At 32.3% G+C, this 24,936-nt stretch overlaps 1 protein-coding gene across 1 annotated transcript in view; it reads right to left on the bottom strand.

The window, feature by feature from the left end:
• LOC148301605 (sodium-dependent noradrenaline transporter-like) overlaps positions 1–22,218 on the bottom strand; it is a 60,499-nt gene extending 38,281 nt beyond the window's left edge. The window contains exons 1-3 of the mRNA XM_088272998.1: positions 22,140–22,218; positions 18,713–18,907; positions 14,168–14,365 (exon numbers count right to left, since the gene is read on the bottom strand). Coding sequence (XP_088129124.1) covers positions 14,168–14,365; positions 18,713–18,907; positions 22,140–22,218 — 472 coding nt within the window. The remainder of the gene's footprint in view (positions 1–14,167; positions 14,366–18,712; positions 18,908–22,139) is intronic.
• Between the last annotated feature and the right edge of the window lie 2,718 nt (positions 22,219–24,936).

The raw sequence follows: 24,936 nt of genomic DNA, 5'->3' as shown, positions 1-24,936 counted from the left end.
TGGTTCCCTCTACAGGTGGGCACATTCCTCTGCCAGGGCTGCCAACTAGACCCCGGGAAGATAGAGGATATAACGCCTAGAAGATGGAAGACTCTCCTCAGTCTCTCCAAACAATCTTAGCCATATTAAAACATTTTGAGTCTGTCCACTTGATAACAAATCTAGCCGTTGTTATCTTCAATAATAATAAGGAGGTCCGCCTCCGTAGTGTAATGGTCAGCACGCTCGGCCACCGTTCTGGAGGTCCCGGGTTCGATTCCCAGGGGGGGTTATATAAATAAAACGTGATTTTAATCACTCCAATATATATTTGTTTAATATTACCCTGGACTTGTGCCTGAAGCGGAGGGCTGATCACCTTTCCTTCATGTGTAAACGATCAAGATAACACTGCGTTTATATGAAGCAGTGCCCTATGCACCATAGGGGTGCGGATAAAGATTTGAATGAATGAAACGTATATATATATATATATATATATATATATATATATATATATATATATATATATATACATATATATATATATATATATATATATATATATATATATATATATATATATATATATATATATATATATATTGCTCACTCCTTTCAAGAACGTCATAAATAAAAAAAATCTACACCTGTGGGGGAGCAGCTACAGCTAGTTTAAAATGAAAATTTATTTAAAAAAATAAAATTTTTTGAAAATTCTATGTGTCTATGCGACCCTGTGAAATTAAGGATATCGATATATGCTTTTGATAGTATGGATTTATTTAATATATTGTTATCCACCTTGAAGTCTGTACTTTCTCAGCATTTCTTCTCCATGTTATAATTTCTGCTTACTAAAAAGCTTCTTTACATCTCACCAATAGATGTCTCTAGTGATGTTCTAGTGATTCAAGAACAAGGTTTTTAAATTGGTTCATATATATATAGAACTTCCAAGAATTTGAGTAGTGTGGTTGTCAATAATGGGTAGATAAATGTAAACGTTGTGTTTCACTCTCTCTCGCTGCTCGCTGATAGTGTGTGAAGGAGACGTGTATTGACCAGTGCTTACTATTTGTTATTTTATTATTATTTTGTTTTTATACAGTAACATACAATTTTATTGACTTTAAAAATAAGCGTTTTATTTTACCATTTAATAAACCTTTAAAATAAAATTTAGTTCCATATTCTTCCATATTCTTCTTCATCTTTGATGAGATGTCAAAAAAACAATATGAAAAAGGGTTACTTTGGCTGACGATACCCATTTTCAGCGTAATACGACGCTAATTCGACAGAATGCGAAGTACAGGTGAATAAATGAACTTTAAAAAAACTTTTAATAAAGAAGAGAGGTTTTCATATTTTAGGGATGATTAATACCGATTAAATGGTTGTAATTAAAAAATGATTACTTGACATTTTAATACCAGCCATCGGACTGTAAAGGTCTCTTTTTTTGTAAATTCGTAAGCAAAAAACGTAATTATAAATTTTAAAATGAAAATATAAATAATACTGGTCAGATATGAATAATTTTGATAACATATTTGGACTAAGTTAATCGTTATTATTCCAAGTCTATATGGTGACAAGCTTGTATCACGTCAAGTTTTGATGTTACAGTCATATTATTTACATTTGTATGGACCCCATACGTTGAAACCGTAATAGTGGTTGGTATTTAGACATGCTTTAGTTTAAGGTCTAAGGGATTAAAAAAAGTATTGATAATTATGGAATAAAATAATATGTAAAGTGGGTGTGTAATAATAAAATAAACAATGTGTTGCTTTGTAATTAAAGTTTATAAAGTTTATAATTAATGTTTGTTCTTAATTAATCTTTACAATATTTTTCTATCTATCTGATTCTGACAGTTCACAATATTATGTTTTTCTATCTGATGTCTTTTGTTTATTCAGTGCGACATTTTGCGACATCTGGTGGTAGATTATATATATATATATATATATATATATATATATATATATATATATATATATATATATATATATATATATATATATATATATATATATATATATATATATAAATATATATATATATATATATATGTATTTTTATATATATATATATTTTTATATATATATATATATATATATATATATATATATATATATATATATATATATATATATATATATATATATATATATATATCTATATATATCGCTCACTCCTTTCAACAGCGTCATATAAAAAAAATGACAATTTTTTATTAGTTTTGAAATGCCTAGAAAATGTACTAGATCCCAACAAAAGCGGCATATTTTTAACCTAACATTTACCCGCTTCAGGGCAGAAAGTGTTGTTTTCGCATTTTGAAGAAAAGGTATTGTTTCATTATTTTTTTAATAAACTAAATATTTCGATAATGGAGAAAAAACCTTCAGGTTTCACCTAAAAAGATCTGTTGCACAGTTAAAAGTTCAATAAGTGGCTTGATATTTATTTTTAAAACATTTGATTATATTTTTAAACATTAAAAACAATCTCATGAAAGCTTTTTGATATTTAACCTTGTTGAAAGGAGTGTGCGATATATGAGATTAATATACCAATTCATATGTACGAAAACTTATCTTTGAGTAGCAATTAATTTCCAATTTCACCCAACCTTATTACTTAAAACCACAAATGTAAAATGATTATTTTACTTCATTAAGGTAACTTTGTTCATACCCTATATTGGTAATAACGTAACAAAACACGCGTAACCGCAATATATCATACCACTCATTATACGTATATCGTAGTTATCCAGGAGAAAGTGGCCAAGTGCATTTTTTACAAAAACGTGATCATTGACAATTTGATACCTTACTAGCTTAATATTGCCCTGTAAAAATCCCAAAGGATTTTAAACTTGAAAGTATTATATATTGACTTGTTAAAAATTACTAACTGCATTCATGTTTATTTTCTTGCCAAGCAAAAGTGACTTACATGGCTTTCGTGAACATATATATATATATATATATATATATATATATATATATATATATATATATATATATATATATATATATATATATATATATATGTATATATATATATATATGTATATTTATATATATATATATATATATATATATATATATATATATATATATATATATATTTATATATATATATATATATATATATATATATATATAAATATATATATATATATATATATATATATATATATATATATATATATATATATATATGTATATATATATATATATATATATATATATATATTTATATATATATATATATATATATATATATATATATATATATATATATATATATATATATATATACCATATACAGCCATATGTGTATATGTACACAACAATTTCATTACTTACAAAACGTATTAGTTTTTCATTTCGTGAGAGTGTTTTTCACTGGAATTTTCTTATAAAGATCACGAGGGGAGGATACATCCGTTTCCTGTGAGCTATCGGGTGTCACTTCCGCCCGGTGAGAGCCTTAACAGGTACCGCGGACTTCCGGCGTCTTGTGTAACTATTAGACCGGACCCACGTCACACTTCAATCAGTAGATCATTATCGAATAATGAGAATAAAATAAAATAATAATATCGCACACCTAGATCAAAATTGTATCAACTCAAAAATTTTGATTTTTAGATAGTCACTTATTCGGATTCTGCAAACGAAGACGCATATCGCTTACTACTTTCAACAACGTCATATATCAAAAAACGTCAATTTTCAGTTGTCCGTGTTTTCTGAATTCCCTGAAAATGTACAATATCCCAGCAAAAGCGGCATATTTTTAACTGAATATTTACCCGCTACAGGGCAGAAAGTGTTGTTTTTGCATTTTGAAGAAAATGTATTTTTTTTAAATGTTTTTGCATTTTAAGAAAATTTTTTTTTTAAATGTAAAAAATATTTTTCAAATGGAGAAAAAAACTTCAGGTTCTTCCTAAAAAGATCTGTTGCACAATAAAAAGTTCAATAAGTGGCTTGATATTTATTTTTAAAACATTTTATTTTATCCTTAAACTTTAAAAACGTTCTCCTGAAAAATCAAGTTTTTTGATTTATGACGTTCTTGAAAGGAGTGAGCGATGTGTCGCCTACACAATTATATAATATTTCAAAATAAGTACTCTATCGGAATGCCAATTGTGGGTTTTATTGTTAAAAATATTTATTTATTTAAAACACTGCTAAAAAATAAATAATACGATAGGCGTACGGCGCCATTTCCAAAAAATAAAACATCTTTCGATAAAGTGATTAATTTTGTGCCACCATGTACTAATGGGAATTTTAAATAATTAAAAAAGCGTATGTTTTCATAAAGTAATCTTTCTGCTCAGATGAACAAAGGGTGTGTTTTTTCATCCCTTACGCGGTCACATATGGAGAGCACACCCCATTGGTCTGATTCCCTAACTGCCATCGAAAATATTATCTTTTTAACTATCCTAGAACTATCATTATTATAAATTACCGAGATAATCCCTAAATTAGTTCTCCACATCAAAAACTAACTAACGGTAAATGCCCAGACTTCCGTATTCTTCTTCACCTATGTTGAGAAATTAAAAAAAATAATTACTATACAACATTTTGAGTGTCCAAATAATAATTATATTAATAACAACCCCTCATCCGCACCACGATGGTGCATAGGACACTGCGTCATATAAACGCAGTGTTATCTTGATCGTTTACACATGAAGGAAAGGTGATCAGCCCTCCGCTTCGGGTACCAATGTAGGGTAATATTGAATAAATATTACAGTGAAAAAATCACTTATATTTATTTTACCTCCTTTGGGAATCGAGCCCGGGACCTCCAGCGTGCTGACCATTACACTACGGCAGCGTCCAAATACTTGTTCATAAATCTGAATAATCTCCTATTAGGAGTTATTTTTTTACATTGACGAAGAAGAATATGGAAGTCTGGGCATTTACAGGGCTTACGGCTCTCATAGGCTGGTTTTATGTGATCACTTTACACACGTGTAACATTCACCAATTCTAACCATGGTTGACAACCACACTACTAAAATTCTTGAAAGTTCTGTATATATATGATCCAATTTCGAAACATTGTACTTGAATCACTTAGAATTTCACTATATATTGTTTTTAGATAAATAGTAATAAAATAATAATAATGAAAAATAAGGTGAGATAAAGAAGCTTTTTTTAGTAAGCCAAACTCTTTCATTTGTATGAATTCTGGATTATAATCACATACATCGCTCACTCCTTTCAACAACGTCATATATCAAAAAACTTGATTTTTCAGGAGATTGTTTTTTATGTTTAAGAATATAATAAAATGTATTAAAAATAAACATCGAGCCACTAATTGAACATTTTACTGTGCAATATATCTTTTAAGGTAAAACCTGAAGGTTTTTTATCCGTTTGAAAAATATTGAGTATTGAGTTGTCCGCCTCCGTAGTGTAATGGTCAGCACGCTCGGCTACCATTCTGGAGGTCCCGGGTTCGATTCCCAGGGGGGTTTAATAAATATAAGTGATTTTTTCACTCTAATATTTATTCAATATTACACTGGACTGGTACCTGGAGTGAAGGGCTGATCACCTTTCCTTCATGTGTAATCGATCGAGATAACACTGCGTTTATATGAAGCAGTGCTCTATGCACCACTGGGGTGCGGATAAGGGTTTTATATAAATATATATTTAAAAAAATAATTAAACAAAACCATTTCTTCAAAATGCAAAAACAACACTTTCTGCCCTGTAGCGGGTAAATATTAAGTTAAAAATATGCCGCTTTTGCTGGGATATAGTAAATTTTCTGGGCATTCCGAAAATATATATGCACATCCGAAAATTGTCGATTTTTGATATATTACAATGTTGAAAAGAGTGAGCGACATGAGAAACGCCAGAAAATATGCTTATCATATTTTATTTAAGCTTATAATTTGATCACTCAATTTGAGTGTGTCCAAATACTTGTTCACAAATCTTGATTATCTCCAATTATAGAAGTTTTTTTTTCATATTGTTGATTTTACATCTCAACATAGATGAAGAAGAATATGGAAGTCTGAATATAGTAAGTAAGAATATGTTTTAGACCGTTTCTATTCACCCCGTCGCTTTCCTCGTCTCTCTGTTTTAACTTTAGATGATCTGTTTTCGCCCGGATGATGAGTCTACTGGACCCTAATAGGGCCCTTTCCTACCCCTTTAATACTTCCATTCGACCCTTTGGTGTAATCCGACCGTAAGCTTCACACTTTTAAGGATTTTTAAGCCAAAGTCGATAAGACGAAAAGGTGAAAATTCACTCAGGAAAAAGATATAGACGCATTGATTTGTACATACAGTAAAACCTCGATATAACTAACTAACTAACTAACTGACCATCACGCCGCTTCTCCGCTGGGGTAGGCAGAGAGAATACAACGCCACATCGCTCTGTCTTTGCAAACATTCTTAGCCTCTTCCACGTTCATTTGCATCTCTTTATACATACCCGCCGATTATACCGACTGCTTACCTGACCGCTTTCAAGTATTTGGCATACCTGATCGTGCCGAGTTTTTTTCGGTCTTCTTCTGCACCTTTTTCCAATTACAGTACCTTCATAAACTTTTTTACCGTTCTTTCCTCACTCATTCGTTCCACATGTCCTTAATTTTATCGATAATGCTTAACTCAGCATTGCATTCCTTTCTTATTTCACTATTCGAACGTCTATCATACGTCGTTTTGTCACACATTCTTCTGAGAGATCGCATTTCGACATTCAGTCTACTTTCATTATTTTTTTGCCAACTCCATGTTTCACTTCCATGCATTAGAGTTGGAACCAGGTCATAAATTTAATCAAAAAACTTTGAAAACTTAAGAAAATAATAAAAATTTAGATAATAAAAACCCATAATTGACAATATGACAAATATTATTTTAAAAAAAATAGCAAAATCACAAATTTAGCGGACCATAGACATCAACAAATAGAGCCGCGAATAATTTAGCAATGACACCAACATTAAAATAACTCCTTCGTTTATGTGACGTCATTTATTGCCAACTTACGAAAACAACGTTTTTTTCGAAGGCGAATTTTCCAAAAGAAAATGATGAATGAAAATATTAATAATATCGGCTGTTATAAACATAAAACCAGTCTAATACAATCCTTTATAGGTTGAGTACGTTAAATTAGATATTCCTCCCGTCTGACAATGATTCTGTGGGGAGTGCCTTAAAACATATGGCCAGGGCTGTATTTTAAATTTTTTTAACTTTTTTACTAAATAAAATATAACGTCCCAAGGCGTAATAATAAGCTGCTTACTGAAAAATTGAAGTATGTAGTGATATTTCAACTTAACAAAGGTATATAATGGAATATTTGGGTCGAGGCATATTTATTTTCCTATAAAAATGTCAGCCGGATCCCTTTTGTTGAGATCTCGAGAGGGCCGATAGGTTCTATACATTTTGAAGGGCATAAAAGCGATATAATGACGCGTCTGAATAGATTATTTTGATTGTAGGAAAGTAGGTACTATTTTATGTCACCTGACAGTCCACGGGGAAGGGTTGCCATGAAATGGGCACATTTTAACGTGGAAAATGATATTTAAAAAAAGATTTTCATTTCAAATTTAACGTTTTACCAAATTGGACGATTGACAAATGAAATTGGACGTTTGACAGACCAAATTAGACGTTTTATAAAACAAATTGGACATGTCAATCACTCCTTTCAAGAACGTAAAAAAAAAAAGATTTTTCAGGAGAACGTTTTTAAAGATTAAAAATATAATATAATCCATTAAAAATAAATAACAAGCCACTTATTGAACTTTTTTACTGTGCAACAGATCTTTTTAGCTAAAACCTAAATGGTTTTTCTCCATTTGAAAAATATTTAGGATATTTAAAAAAATAATTAAACAATTCCTTTTCTTCAAAATGAAAAAACAACACTTTCTGCCCTGTAGCGGGTAAATATTAAGTTAAAAATTTGCCGCTTTTGCTGGGATATAGTACATTTTCTGGGCATTCCGAAAACATGAGCAACTGAAAATTTACGATTTTTGATTTATGACGTTCTTGAAAGGAGTGAGCGATATGATAAATCAATAAAATAATAATAAATAGTAATAAAATAATAATAATGAAAAATAAGGTGAGATAAAGAAGCTTTTTTTAGTAAGCCAAACTCTTTCATTTGTATGAATTCTGGATTATAATCACATACATCGCTCACTCCTTTCAACAACGTCATATATCAAAAAACTTGATTTTTCAGGAGATTGTTTTTTATGTTTAAGAATATAATAAAATGTATTAAAAATAAACATCGAGCCACTAATTGAACATTTTACTGTGCAATATATCTTTTAAGGTAAAACCTGAAGGTTTTTTATCCGTTTGAAAAATATTGAGTATTGAGTTGTCCGCCTCCGTAGTGTAATGGTCAGCACGCTCGGCTACCATTCTGGAGGTCCCGGGTTCGATTCCCAGGGGGGTTTAATAAATATAAGTGATTTTTTCACTCTAATATTTATTCAATATTACACTGGACTGGTACCTGGAGTGAAGGGCTGATCACCTTTCCTTCATGTGTAATCGATCGAGATAACACTGCGTTTATATGAAGCAGTGCTCTATGCACCACTGGGGTGCGGATAAGGGTTTTATATAAATATATATTTAAAAAAATAATTAAACAAAACCATTTCTTCAAAATGCAAAAACAACACTTTCTGCCCTGTAGCGGGTAAATATTAAGTTAAAAATATGCCGCTTTTGCTGGGATATACAGTATCTACTCAATGAATTAGGGCCACCCATTATTTTTTTGAATACTCTGAAATCTTTTGGATTATTATATTTATTTTACATAAATACTTTAAGTTTTCTATTGACATTTAATATTATGTATATTACCTTCAATAATATGTAAAATATACCTGGATTATTTAAGCCTTTACAAAATTTCAAACCCTTTTTCTGAGAAAGGTCCCTAATTAGCACAGGTAGACAGATAGTTGAAAGTTCAAAAAATAGTCCTATCTCATTTATTAGTGAAGTTTCTTGAGTTCTGATTGTTGTTTTGTTCAAAGAGGTTATATAAATATCGTGTCTAGTGAAAAAAACTTAATTTTTAATTTTAGTTCATAAAGTATAAAAATTTTTTGTAAACACAAGTGTTTTTTTTGAAAAGGACAAAATGGGAAAAAGTAAAGACATTTCTGAGGAAAAAAAGTCTAGTGTTATAGTGCTACTGAAATTAGGAATACTATCTAATAGAGAAATTTCAAAAAAAGAAAACGTTTCTCGTCAAACAGTGGACAGAATTTCAAAATCAATAAAAAATCAGTCACCCGCCACCAGCAATCGGCGAAAGAACTGTCGTAGGATTAGAAAAACAATACCGAGAACTGATCGAAAAATCGTTCAAAGTGCCTTAGAAAACTGTAGTGCATCAGCAAAAACATTAAAAATAAAATTGGAAGAAGAGGATATAAATATATCGGTATCAGCACTGAGGCGACGTCTTTACGAAGTAAATCTGAAATGCAGGCGCCCTGTAAAAGTACCAAAATTGACACCACGAATGAAAGCGGATCGATCAAAATGGGCCAGGCTACATCGAAATTACTCGGTAGATGATTGGAAAAAGGTATTTATTTAAATTGAATTTTCAACATATCATTTTAGTAAATAAACTTATATATTTGAATTAAACTAAAATTTTCATTATTTTTCAGGTCATCTTTAGTGATGAGTGCCGGTTAGAAGCCGTGACAGAGAGCCGTCGATTCGTCAGAAGAACACCAATGGAACGTTACAATGAGGCCTGTGTGGTAAAAGTTATCAAACACCCCCCTGCAACAATGATATGGTCATGTATTATTAACAATTTACCTGGGCCGTTGTTTTTCGTGGAAGGAACAATGAACCAAAATTCCTATAAGCAGGTCCTCGAACGAATTTTATTTCCCTTCTACTATACACTCGACCCAACAGAAGGTCCATACACCTTCATGCAGGATGGGGCACCTTGCCACCGGGCTAAATCAATAATAAAATTATTGTCTAACAAAAATCTGCCTTTGCTCCCCTGGCCTGGAAATTCTCCGGACCATAATCCTATAGAAAACGTATGGAGCATGTTAAAAAATAAGGTATACTCATTTCCAAATCCGACAATAGACTGTCTAAAAAAAAATATTCAAAAAAATTGGTCAGAAGACGAAGAAATAAAAAACATGATAAAACAGTGCATTTTAAGTATGCCAAAAAGAATTGAGGCAGTTATTTCTGCCAAAGGTGGAAATACTAAATACTAACTATATTTATATGAAAATATATGCATAATTAAAGCGTAATAAAGTGTTCATGTGTAAATAAAATTCAATGTTGTTTTATTCAAGGTTTTCTCTGAGTTATTCCTGTTTGAATTGAGAAATTGCGCGAAATTCTGCGTGGCCCTAATTCATTGAGTAGATACTGTAGTAAATTTTCTGGGCATTCCGAAAATATATATGCACATCCGAAAATTGTCGATTTTTGATATATTACAATGTTGAAAAGAGTGAGCGACATGAGAAACGCCAGAAAATATGCTTATCATATTTTATTTAAGCTTATAATTTGATCACTCAATTTGAGTGTGTCCAAATACTTGTTCACAAATCTTGATTATCTCCAATTATAGAAGTTTTTTTTTCATATTGTTGATTTTACATCTCAACATAGATGAAGAAGAATATGGAAGTCTGAATATAGTAAGTAAGAATATGTTTTAGACCGTTTCTATTCACCCCGTCGCTTTCCTCGTCTCTCTGTTTTAACTTTAGATGATCTGTTTTCGCCCGGATGATGAGTCTACTGGACCCTAATAGGGCCCTTTCCTACCCCTTTAATACTTCCATTCGACCCTTTGGTGTAATCCGACCGTAAGCTTCACACTTTTAAGGATTTTTAAGCCAAAGTCGATAAGACGAAAAGGTGAAAATTCACTCAGGAAAAAGATATAGACGCATTGATTTGTACATACAGTAAAACCTCGATATAACTAACTAACTAACTAACTGACCATCACGCCGCTTCTCCGCTGGGGTAGGCAGAGAGAATACAACGCCACATCGCTCTGTCTTTGCAAACATTCTTAGCCTCTTCCACGTTCATTTGCATCTCTTTATACATACCCGCCGATTATACCGACTGCTTACCTGACCGCTTTCAAGTATTTGGCATACCTTATCGTGCCGAGTTTTTTTCGGTCTTCTTCTGCACCTTTTTCCAATTACAGTACCTTCATAAACTTTTTTACCGTTCTTTCCTCACTCATTCGTTCCACATGTCCTTAATTTTATCGATAATGCTTAACTCAGCATTGCATTCCTTTCTTATTTCACTATTCGAACGTCTATCATACGTCGTTTTGTCACACATTCTTCTGAGAGATCGCATTTCGACATTCAGTCTACTTTCATTATTTTTTTGCCAACTCCATGTTTCACTTCCATGCATTAGAGTTGGAACCAGGTCATAAATTTAATCAAAAAACTTTGAAAACTTAAGAAAATAATAAAAATTTAGATAATAAAAACCCATAATTGACAATATGACAAATATTATTTAAAAAAAAATAGCAAAATCACAAATTTAGCGGACCATAGACATCAACAAATAGAGCCGCGAATAATTTAGCAATGACACCAACATTAAAATAACTCCTTCGTTTATGTGACGTCATTTATTGCCAACTTACGAAAACATCGTTTTTTTCTAAGGCGAATTTTCCAAAAGAAAATGATGAATGAAAATATTAATTATATCGGCTGTTATAAACATAAAACGAGTCTAATACAACCCTTTATAGGTTGAGTACGTTAAATTAGATATTCCTTCCGTTTGACAAAGATCAATTTTGTGGGGGGTGCCTAATACATATGGCCAGGGCTGTATTTAAGAATTTTTTTTTTTTTTTTTTTTTTAACACTTATCCGCACCCAAATGGTGCATAGGGCACTGTCATATAAACGCAGTGTTATCTTGATCGTTTATACAAGAAGGAAAGGTGATCAGCCTTCCGCTTCAGCTACCAGTCCATGGTAATTTTGAATAAATATTACAGTGAAAAAATCACTAATATTTATTTTACCCCCCTTGGGAATCGAACCCGGAACCTCCAGAACGGTAGCCGAGCGTGCTGACCATTACACTACGGAGGCGGACAGGACAACTTTTTTATTAAATACAATATAACGTAAAGGCGTAATAATAAGCTGCTTACTGAAAAATTGAAGTATGTCGTGATATTTTAACTTAACAAAGCTATATAATGGAATATTTGGGTCGAGGCATATTTATTTTCCTATAAAAATGTCAGCCGGATCCCTTTTGTTGAGATCTCGAGAGGGCCGATAGGTTCTATACATTTTGAAGGGCATAAAAGCGATATAATGACGCGTCTGAATAGATTATTTTGATTGTAGGAAAGTAGGTACTATTTTATGTCACCTGACAGTCCGCGGGGAAGGGTTGCCATGAAATGAGCATATTTCAACGTGGAAAATGATATTTAAAAAAAAAGTTTTTCATTTCAAATTTAACGTTTTACCGAATTGGAAGATTGACAAATGAAATTGGACGTTTGACAGACCAAATTAGACGTTTTATAAAATCCAATTATACGTTTTATAAGAACAAATTGGACATGTCAATCACTCCTTTCAAGGACGTCAAAAAAAATTGATTTTTCAGGAGAACGTTTTTAAAGTTTAAAAATAGAATACAATGTATTAAAAATAAATATCAAGCCACTTATTAAACTTTTTTACTGTGCAACAGATCTTTTTAGGTAAAACCTTAATGGTTTTTTTCCATTTGAAAAATATTTAGGATATTTAAAAAAATAATTAAACAATTCCTTTTCTTCAAAATACAAAAACAACACTTTCTGCCCTGTAGAAAGTGTTGTTTTTGTATTTTATAAAATCAAGCCACTTATTGAACTTTTTTACTGTGCAACAGATCTTATTAGGTAAAACCTAAATGGTTTTTCTCCATTTCAAAAATATTTAGGATTTTTTAAAAAAATAATTAAACAATACTTTTTCTTTAAAATTCAAAAACAACACTTTCTGTCCTGTAGCGGGTAAATATTAAATTAAAAAAGACCTCTTTTGCTGGGATATAGTACATTTTCTGGGCATTCCATAAAAACATGAGCAACTGAAAATTTACGATTTTTGATTTATGACGTTCTTGAAATGAGTGAGCGATATGATAAATCAAACTTGCAAATTAAGTTGTACGGTTTACGAATCATATTCGACTTTTAACAAATTAAATTGGACGTTTATACTAATCAAATTGGACTTGGTTTTACGTATCGCTCACTCCTTTCAACAACGTCATATATCGAAAATCGTCGATTTTCAGTTGTGCATGTGTTCGGAATGTCTAGAAAATGTACTATATCCCAGTAAAAGAGGCATATTTTTAACTTAATATTTACCCGCTGCAGGACAGAAAGTGTTGTTTTTGAATTTTAAAGAAAAAGTATTGTTTAATTATTTTTTTTAAATATACTTAATATTTTTCAAATGGAGAAAAAAAAATCAGGTTTTACCTAAAAAGATCTGTTGCACAGTAAAAAGTTCAATAAGTGGCTTCATATTTATTTTTAATACATTGTATTATATTTTTAAACTTTAAAAACGTTCTCCTGAAAAATTAAGTTTTTTGATTTATGACGTTGTTGAAAGGAATGAGCGATATCAGATTGGACTATTTACGAACCAAAATTGACGTCACACAAATCAAACTGAGCGTTTTAAAAATCAAATCGGGCATTTAACAAACTAAATAAAACTTATTATAATCCAAATTGGACGTTTAACGAAACAAATTGCACGTATCATAGACCAAATTGGACGTTCAACAAAACAAATCGGACCATTTATAAACAAAATTGGACTTAAAAAAAGAAATTGGACGTATTATAGACCAAATTAAACGTATTATAAACCAAATTGGACGTTTAACAAAACAAATTGGACGTTTTAAAAACGAAATTGGATGTTTAACAAACCTAATTGGACTTATTCTAAATAAAATTGGACGTATAACTGAACAAAATTGCAGTATGAACTTACCAGAGCTGTGAGGCGAGCTGTTCGAAGAGCCGTAGCCATCGTCCAATCCCGGGGTGGAGGACGAGCCCTGGCTGCAGCCCCCCGGCGTGCCATGCGCCCCCTGCGTGCCACCCTGGACGGCCCCCTGGACGCCCCCCTGGACCGCCTTGCTGCCATTCTTGGGTACCACGCCTGCTAACTTGGTGGCTTCGTCGACTGCTGAAACAAAACCAAATAGTTTATTATTAGATTAAAACCAATATTTTTAGCTTTTCCACTTTTTTATTTGACCAGCGACCGGGTTTCGTCGTTACCGACATCATCAGACCAGTCTGATGATGTCGGTAACGACGAAACCCGGTCGCTGGTCAAATAAAAAAGTGGAAAAGCTAAAAATATTGGTTTTAATCTAATAATAAATTAAAAATGCAATTCCATCACGAAGTGTCAGTGGATAATATAAATCTATTTAAAACCAAATAGTTTCAACTATAACTCCTTCTTCAATAATTCCTTCTCTGTCCAAGCGGCCAGACAATGGAATGAATTACACCTAATGTAAACAAATGCACCTAAATACCTGGTAAAAATTTCTATACCTCTCAGATCATGGTCTCTCCCAAGAAAGAACACTTTCCATTCCTCGCCATAACACATCATTCTTCATCAATTCCTTCTCTGTCCAAGCGGCCAGACTATGGAATGAATTACCTCTCCGCGTAAACAAAAGCACCCTCTCTTATAACTTTTAAGAAACGTCTGAGACATTACTATCTATCACTAGAATCCTAACTGTCCATCCAACCTCCTCCCTTAGTTTTCCCTCTACCTCCTTCCCTAAACTCCCTTTTTCCATTGCCTTCCTTATTATCATCAATTTGTAATTTTCGTTTTTTTTAATGTTCAAGTACTATCTACCCTCTGATTGCAAACAGCTATATATGGTATCAAACGTTTTGACCAATATCACTAGTCTGTTTTTGGTTGGTTGGAAGATATTGCGTTTATCAATAAGCCTACCAATGTATTTATTTAATTTCTGTATATTAAGTTTAAATAAATTAATAAAAATAGCGAATGTAAGATTTACCTCCACCGTTCCTGTAGCAAATGTAGGAAAAGGAGACATTACTGTCTATAATTAAAGAAAACACTTCGTTTTTTACCACTTGAGTTTTATTATAGACTACATGTTTCAGAAGTTAAACTTCCATCATTCAGGTCTATATAATAACAGACATGGTCTGTATAATCTGTTATTATACAGACCTGAATGATGGAAGTTTAACTTCTGAAACATGTAGTCTATAATAAAACTCAAGTGGTAAAAAACGAAGTGTTTTCTTTAATTATTGTAACATGTCTTACCACAAAGTTAATGCCGAAACAATAAATAAAATATTACTGTCTATCGTTAGATTCCTAACTGTAAACTTATATGTACAATTCAGTCCTAAATAAAGTTTGTGTCGCGAACCACGCGTTCAGAAACTTGGTGACACATTTAAATCAAGTTTTAATTTAATTCTAAAATCACATGTTACAAGCTAAAAAGAATATTAATATGTTTCACTATATTAGACTCGAGAAAATCAAAGAATCGACACTTTGAGATGATCAAGTATGTATTTCACAATACTAATGTAACGTCGCCATCTTGATTTTTTTATCGCACACTGTTTTATCGGCGGAACACTTAAAAGATTGTTTTTTTTTTTAAATATGGTACTCGTTTTATTTGATGCACCTCTCACAAGGCAAAACCCGTGACGAGACATTCATTTACATAAAAAAGAAAATAGTATTGTGAAATTACAAGTATGCAACTATAATAATTTCAACGTTTTGAGTATGTCCAAATACTTATTCACAAAATCTGGATTGTCTCCAATTACAGGAGTTATTTTCATATTATTTTTTGACATCTCATCAAAGATGAAGAAGAATATGGAAGTCTGGGCATTTACGGGGCTGACGACCGTCAAAGGCTGGTTTAAGTGATCACTTTACACACATGTAACATTCACCAATTCTACCCATTATTGACAACCACACTACTCAAATTCATGGAAGTTCTATATACATGAACCAATTTAGAAACCTTGTTCTTGAATCACTAGAACTTCACTAGAGACATCTATTGAATTTGAGTAGTGTGGTTGTCAATAATGGGTAGAATTGGTGAATGTTACACGTGTGTAAAGTGATCACTTAAACCAGCCTATGACAGTCGTCAGCCCCGTAAATGCTCTGACTTCCATATTCTTCTTCATCTTTGATGAGATGACAAAAAATAATAATAATTTCATTTGCTGACTTAAGTTAGGTGTGGTGACCAAGTTTATTACGATTTTTTTTAATAAACCAATATATTATATTTTCATCTCACCAATAGATGTCTCTAGTGAAGTTCTAGTGATTCAAGAACAATGTTTCTGAATAAGTTCATATATATATATATATATATATATATATATATATATATATATATATATATATATAGAACTTTCAAGAATTTGATGAGTGTGGTTGTCAGTAATGGGTAGAATTGGTGAATGTTACACGTGTGTAAAGTGATCACTTAAACCAGCCTATGACGGTCGTCAGCCCCGTAAATGCTCAGACTTCCATATTCTTCTTCATCTTTGATGAGATGACAAAAAATAATAATAATTTCATTTGCTGACTTAAGTTAGGTGTGGTGACCAAGTTTATGACGATTTTTTTAATAAACCATTATATTATATTTTCATCTCACCAATAGATGTCTCTAGTGAAGTTCTAGTGATTCAAGAACAATGTTTCTGAATAAGTTCATATATAGAACTTTCATGAATTTGATAAATTCCCTAAGGAAATAAAAAAAAATAGATGATATAAAAATACTTAAGAAAAAAATTAAAGCTCTATACATTTAAATCTTGAAAAAATATTTAAAAAAAAACTATTATATCTTTTATTATATAACATTAAATCACGAGTGTAAGTCCCTCTCCAAGCACAAGAGCATAGTCTCTTTTATGGAGAGGCACAGCGAATCGAAATATAGAAGGTCTCCATATGTATAAATGATTCAAATGTACAATGTTTTATATAAAAATGTAAATATATTAAATGAATTAAATTGATTAGTGTGGTTGTCAACAATGGGTAGAATTGATGAATGTTACACGTGTGTAAAGTGATCACTTTAACCAGCCTATGACGGTCGTCAGCCCCGTAAATGCCCAGACTTCCATATTCTTCTTCATCTTCGATGAGATGTCAAAAAATAATATTATAATACTAACATTTATTTGATATTACCCTGGACTGGTCCCTGAACCGCAGGAGTGATCACTTTGCCTTCATGCAAGTAACGATCAAGATAACGATGCAGTCAATACTATGCAGTGTCCTATGCACCATTAAGTGCGTATAAGAGTTGGGAGAAGATATAGGGCACTGCTTCATATAAACGCAGTGTTATCTTGATCGTTTACACATGAAGGAAAGGTGATCAGCCCTCCGCTTCAGCTACCAGCCAGGGTAATATTGAATAAATATTACAGGGAAAAAATCACTTATATTTATTTGACCCCCCCTGGGAATCGAACCCGGGACCTCCAGAACGTGCTGACCATATACTACGGAGGCGAACAACAAATCAAAAGTCAGTAAATATTCATATATATATATATACATATATATATATATATATATATATATATATATATATATATATATATATATATATATATATATATATATATATATACATATATATGTATATATATATAAATATATATATATATATATATATATATATATATATATATATATATATATATATATATATATATATATAGATATATATATATATATATATATATATATATATATATATATATATATATATATATATATATATATATATATATATATATATATATATATATATATATATATATATATATATATATATATATATATATATGTATATATGTATATATATATATATATATATATATATATATATATATATATATATATATATATATATATATATATATATATATATACTTATATGTTACAAATATATATGTCCGCCTCCGTAGTGTAATGGTCAGCACGCTCGGCTACCGTTCTGGAGGTCCCGGGTTCGATTCCCAAGGGGGGTAAAATAAATAAAAGTGATTTTTTCACTGTCGTATTTATTCAATATTACCCTGGACTGGTACCTGAAGCGGAGGGCTGATCACCTTTCCTTCATGTGTAAACGATCAAGATAACACTGCGTTTATATGACGCAGTGCCCTATGCACCATTGGGGTGCGGATAAGGGTTTTATTATTTTTATTATTATATGTTACAAATAAAAATGTAAATATATTATATAAATAAAAAATAAAAAATATATATACACATATATAATTTCCAGTAGTAATGTAGCATCGTTTCCACTCAATTATTCAAACAAATAATTCCTAGACCGAAAATCTCATATATCTTATATACACCTATGACCACTGACTAGCTAGCGACGCAATCACACCATAACATTTTTGCTTTCGCAAGCCAACCTACCTCCATCGAAGAGGTTGGGCAGCAGGGACAGCTTGGGCCGACTGCTGTCCTTGTTCCTGGTGACCAGCACCAGCTTGTGGCCGGCGGGGGGCTCGTACTTGCCGCGGGGGGCCACCGGCGGGGGCGCGCGGGGGGCGGAGCGCCCCTCCGGAGACTCGACCCCGTCCTCGGCCCCCTCTCCGTTCTCTCGGACCCCTGGGAAACGAGAATTGCGTCGAATTTTATTCCGATAGTTTATAAGTGATTTTTTTAAAACACCTTAATTTGAACACAAAATTTTTAATGTGTCTAAATACTAAATACAAATCTGTACTATCTCTAATTATAGGAGATATTTTTTTAAATAAACTCCCTAAATTGGAGATAGTCTAGACTTGTGAACAAGTATTTGGACACATTCAAAATCTTGAGAACACATGTCGTTCTCGAAACTTGTGTTTAAACTTGACTTCTAAGTCAGTATTTGAAAAACTTGAGCATGCTAATCTTTCTCCGGTCCTTCCTCTGCTTCTATACGATCCACATTCGCCTAAAAAATAATAATTTATCTGTGCATTTGTGGATTAATCGAGAGTGGTGGCATTACACAACCCTGTTTTACGCCTTTTAATATGCCGCCATTAACTTTTTTACTAGTTGTGCTGTTTTTCTCTGCTGACTACTCTGATGATGGTCATCTGGAGTGTCCCTTGGAGACAAAATAAAAAAAATTACCGCATCCGTGGAAGCCTGGCTGTAACAGGCATCAAATAGTAAGGTAGAAGAAAGGCAATTGAGATGGTATGGGCACATATGACGCAGAGTACCTGATCATATTGTGAACCAGGCGATCGCCATGGATCTTCCTCGAAAGACATCTAGAGAAACACTTAGAATTCCAGAAAGACAACATGATTCGAAGGCACAACCTACGTACTAATATAAGAGTTTCTGCTTAATAAAGAGCTTCTTTACATCTCACCAATAGATGTCTCTAGTGAAGTTCTAGTGATTCAAGAACAAGGTTTCTAAATTGGTTTATATATATAGAACTTCCAAGAATTTGAGTAGTGTGGTTGTCAATAATGGGTAGAATTGGTGAATGTTACACGTGTGTAAAGTGATCACTTAAACCAGCCTATGACGGTCGTCAGCCCCGTAAATGCCCAGACTTCCATATTCTTCTTCATCTTTGATGAGATGTCAAAAAATAATACGTAACGTTGTCTAGGACAGAAGGACCTCCAGCCTGAGGACGAGGAGAGCTGACTCCATTAGTCTACAATGACGATAAGTTGGGATGGAGCCTGGAAGGATCAAGATTCTTGAACTGTTTCATCTTCTTAATGCGCGATCTGTCCTCCACTGCTGGATATAAGCCTCTTCCCCTTCTTTCCATTTATTCCACTGTTTCACGGAACTGTTTCATACCATTTTTAAAATGGCAATGACTCTGTATAGCATGGTTTGGTCATATTTTCTCATCAGATTGACGCACAGCGCGATTGAATAATGAATTTGTATGGCACTTGCTAGAATCTCGCTTCTAATTTGTTCTGTGGTAATAATTAACATTCCAGTAGTCAGTGAACGAGACAACTGGTGCCGTCCAATTAAAATCCTAGAACCTAATAGTGTCAACAAAATAATACGCATTCCTTATCCATTTAACTTCAATACCGACGATAAAATAGTATGTTTTCTAGGGATGGAAAGATTGATAAAGATTTTGAAATGAGAGCGAATGCTGGGAACAGAGTGTAACTTTAAGTTTTGTACTGATATTTCTTGGTGAAATTGCATATAATATAATTATTATTAAACCATATCCGCTCCCTAGATGGAGCATATGGAGTCCACAAACTGTCTCCAGGCTTTTCTGTCGGCTGCCAGCTCCCTCGCATTCTCCCAAGTCAGATTCGCGTCCCGAAGTTCTGACGAGAACTGCCGACGAATTGTCAGCAGTGGTATAATAAAATAACAATTTTATATCGAGTTTTTTTCACTTGATAGTTAAAATGATTTTTTTGACATCTCAACATAGATGAAGAAGAATATGGAAGTCTGGGTATTTACAGGACTTACGACCTGTCTTAAGCTGGTCAAGTGATCACTTTACACACGGGCAACATTTATAATTTTAAATTAGATTACTTAGAAATGTCCGCCTCCGTAGTGTAATGGTCAGCACGCTCGGCTACCGTTCTGGAGGTCCCGGGTTCGATTCCCAAGGGGGGTAAAATAAATATAAGTGATTTTTTCACTGTAATATTTATTCAATATTACCATGGACTGGTACCTGAAGCGGAGGGCTGATCACCTTTCCTCAATGTGTAAACGATTAAGATAACACTGCGTTAATATGACACAGTGCCCTATGCACCATTGGGGTGCTAATAAGGGTTTATTATTATTTTATTAGAAATGTTAGAAATTAAAAAGGCAATTAATAATAATTTACAACCAACAACTAACACAAGTAAATGATTTTACTAAAAGTCCGTTATCAAATATGTTTCCAATCACTCAACATCCCTGATCCTTTTTGACTGTGACTGCCAATCAACACAAAAAAATAAAGCCTCTTGAGATCTACCCAAGCTTCTTTCCCTAACCGTCAAAATATTTTGAATATTGTTAAGTAGATAGTGTTTTAGTATTAATCAGTCTTGATAAAGAAGCGGTTAGCTTCGAAACTGGTAGACATCATAATTAAGTTATAATAAAATATTCATAGTGATTTTAAAACAAAGTTACATTTTAATTATATTTATAATTCTATTCATGATTGAAGACCACACTACTCAATTTTTTGTAACTCCTTTATATATTTATCAATCTCATGACACAGTGATTGGAAGGTATGGCCTATGTGACGCTGTCCATGACAGAAGGACCTACAACCTGAGGACGAGGAGATCTGACTCCAACAGTCTACAAAGACGACATCTAGAGGAAGACCAAAGAATTCATGGATGCTGCAGAAAGATAACATGATTCGAAGGCATGGTCTAGGTGACGTTGTCCATGACAGAAGGACCTACAGCCTGAGGACGAGGAGAGCTGACTCCAACAGTCTACAAAGACGACATCTAGAGGAAGACCAAAGAATTCATGGATGCTGCAGAAAGATAACGTGATTTGAAAACAAGACCTAGGTGACCTACAACCTGAGGACGAGGAGAGCTGACTCTAGCAACCTATAAAGACGACATCAAGAGGAAGAGCAAAGAATTCATGGATGCTGCAGAAAGATAACATGATTCAAAGACATGGCCTAGGTGACGATGTCCATGACAGAAGGACCTACAACCTGTGGACGAGAAGAGCTGCCTCTAGCAACCTACAAGGACTATAAGTTAGGATGAAGCCAGGTGGAATATTAAGACCAATTATAAAATGGACTCAGCCAGGTAGAATATTTGGACCAATTATAAAATGGACTCACCCAGTTGTATCGTCTCGGCCAGGACGGACTTGGCAGCTGCCGAATCTCCGATGGAATTTCCCATCACTCCCAACTCCATGGTTCCCCTTCTTCTCTCCCCCCCTCCTCACCACCACTTCGCCGACATCCTGGAACAAAGCGACCACTCAAATTAATCTTAGCTAAGCGGCGGGGTCTGCTTTGAAGTCGAACGCGGAGATGAACGGGGATGTGTGATGTCTCAATCGTGCTTATACACGTATAAGCCATGCGTTCTTTCCTCATATCACCATTAGAACATCAATAAAACGTGGTATGGATTAAAAGATCCTCTGCTACATAATCTACAATATACGGTTCGGTTCCCAGGGTTCAAATAAATATTGGTGATTTTACATCAAATATTTATGTATTTGACGTGACTCTGGCAGGACTGGTTCCTGAAGCGCAAAAGTGATCACCACATTGCCTTCATGTGCTTACGATTAAAAAAAAACACTGCTTTCATATGATGCAGTGCCCTATGCACCATCCGGGTGCAGATAAGGGTTTGAAAAAGAAGAACAAACAATACATGTGTATTTATATATACCGCCCTCCGCTTGAGGTATATACCAGTCCAGGGTAATATTAAATAAATATTAGAGTGAAAAATCACTCATATTTATTTGATCCCTCCTGTGGGAATCGAACCCGGGACCTCTAGAACGGTAGCATTTCACATATTTCATATTTCACATATTTCATACATTTCACATATCATGGTCATATAATATATACATATCGCTCACTCCTTTCAACAACGTCATAAATAAATTTAAAAAAAATTCAGGAGAACGTTTTTAAAGTTTAAAGATATAATACAATGTATTAAAAATAAATATCAAGCCACTTATGGAACTTTTTACTGTGCAACATATTTTTAGATAAACCTGAACGATTTTTCTCCATTTGAAAAATATAAATAATTAAACAATACAACACTTTCTGCCCTGTAGCGGGTAAATATTACGTTAAAAATATGCCGCTTTTGCTGGGATATAGTACATTTTCAGGGCATTCCGAAAACACGCACAACTGAAAATTGTCGATTTTGATGAATGACGTTGTTGAAAGGAGTGAGCGATATATGAGCAAAAATGTGATATGGCCAACAGCGTGTGTGTTTGTGTCAGCGCAAACAAGCCGAGTTGCATCATTTCTCTGTGTAAGGAGACATACTGTAGCTAGAATCGTAATGCAACTCTAGGAGCGAGCAAATCCGACACCACTCGTGTTTAAACATAGGGCTGTGAACTATAATATAATAAAATATAAGAAATAAAAAAATATTTTAGATAATTTATATAGCGCCATTTTTGTAAAAAAAAACTACATCAAGGGCTCTTTACTGTGATTGAATTGGGGGAAAGGTGAAATTGGAAATGATTTAGCAAATAATTGCGTTTTTATGTTTTTCGATCAAACATAGATTTTCTCAGTCTACTAAGTTGTATGAATTTGTATAAAGTTGTATAAATACAAGTTAGTAGATTTAAAAAATCTGTATTTGATTTAACAATTAATACATAAATTAAAATGGAGTTTAACAAATTAAACACCAAATCAATAAATAAATGCGTTTTTGTCAACTATAAATAATTCTCTTCTTTTCAAAGGCATAAGAATATATATATCTATATATATATATATATATATATATATATATATATATATATATATATATATATATATATATATATATATATATATATATATATATATATATATATATATATATATATATATATATATATATATATATATATATATATATATATATATATATATATATATCGCCTCCGTAGTGTAATGGTCAGCACACTTGGCAACCGTTGTGGAGGTCCCAGGTTCGATTCCCAGGGGGGATAAAATAAATATAAGTGATTTTTCACTGTCATATTTATTCAATATAACCTTGGACTGGTACCTGAAGCGGAGGGCTGATCACCTTTCCTTCATGTGTAAACGATCGAGATAACACTGCGTTTATATGACGCAGTGCCCTATGCACCATTGAGGTGCGGATAAGGGTTTTTATTATATATATATATATATATATATATATATATATATATATATATATATATATATATATATATATATATATATATATATATATATATATATATATATATATATATATATTTATATTTATATATATATATTTATATATATATATATATATATATATATAAATATATATATATATATATATATATATATATATATATATATATATATATATATATATATATATATATATATATATATATATATATATATATATATATATATATATATGTTGACGAAAAACCCAGCTAACATTTTACGTAATTGAAATTTTTGCTTAAAACACCGTTTCTCCGAAATAAATATATGGCTTTGAAAAGAAAAGAGTTATTGAAAGGTAATGCGTTTAAAAAATTAATATGTATTGATGGTATTTAAAAAAAAAAATTCAATATATGTACCTACATATTTTGTAAATCATGAGTAGAGACACGACTGTCTTCTCGCGCAACCTTATTTCTTATAATATTGTTTATGGGAGAACGCGTTTCATACAACGAACTTGCTCGCGGAACGAATTAAGCACGTTGTGCGAGACATCACGATATAACTAATGAATTCGTTTGCTAATAAAATAACGTGACAATGGCCTTTCTAGCGGGCTGCATAGATCGCCCTTTGACACGCAATATCTATGTTAAAACCCATCACACACCAGTGGCGTTCGTGAATTTTTTCAATCAATTTTTTTAGATGGGAATTGCAT

The sequence above is a fragment of the Brachycentrus maculatus genome, unplaced genomic scaffold, assembly GCF_059751285.1.
Source record: "Brachycentrus maculatus isolate JH-2025_06_01 unplaced genomic scaffold, ASM5975128v1 h1tg000536l, whole genome shotgun sequence".
Classification (NCBI taxonomy): Eukaryota; Metazoa; Arthropoda; class Insecta; order Trichoptera; family Brachycentridae; genus Brachycentrus; species Brachycentrus maculatus.
Note: the sequence above shows the minus strand (reverse complement) of the source record. Positions and strands in the feature narration are given on the sequence as shown.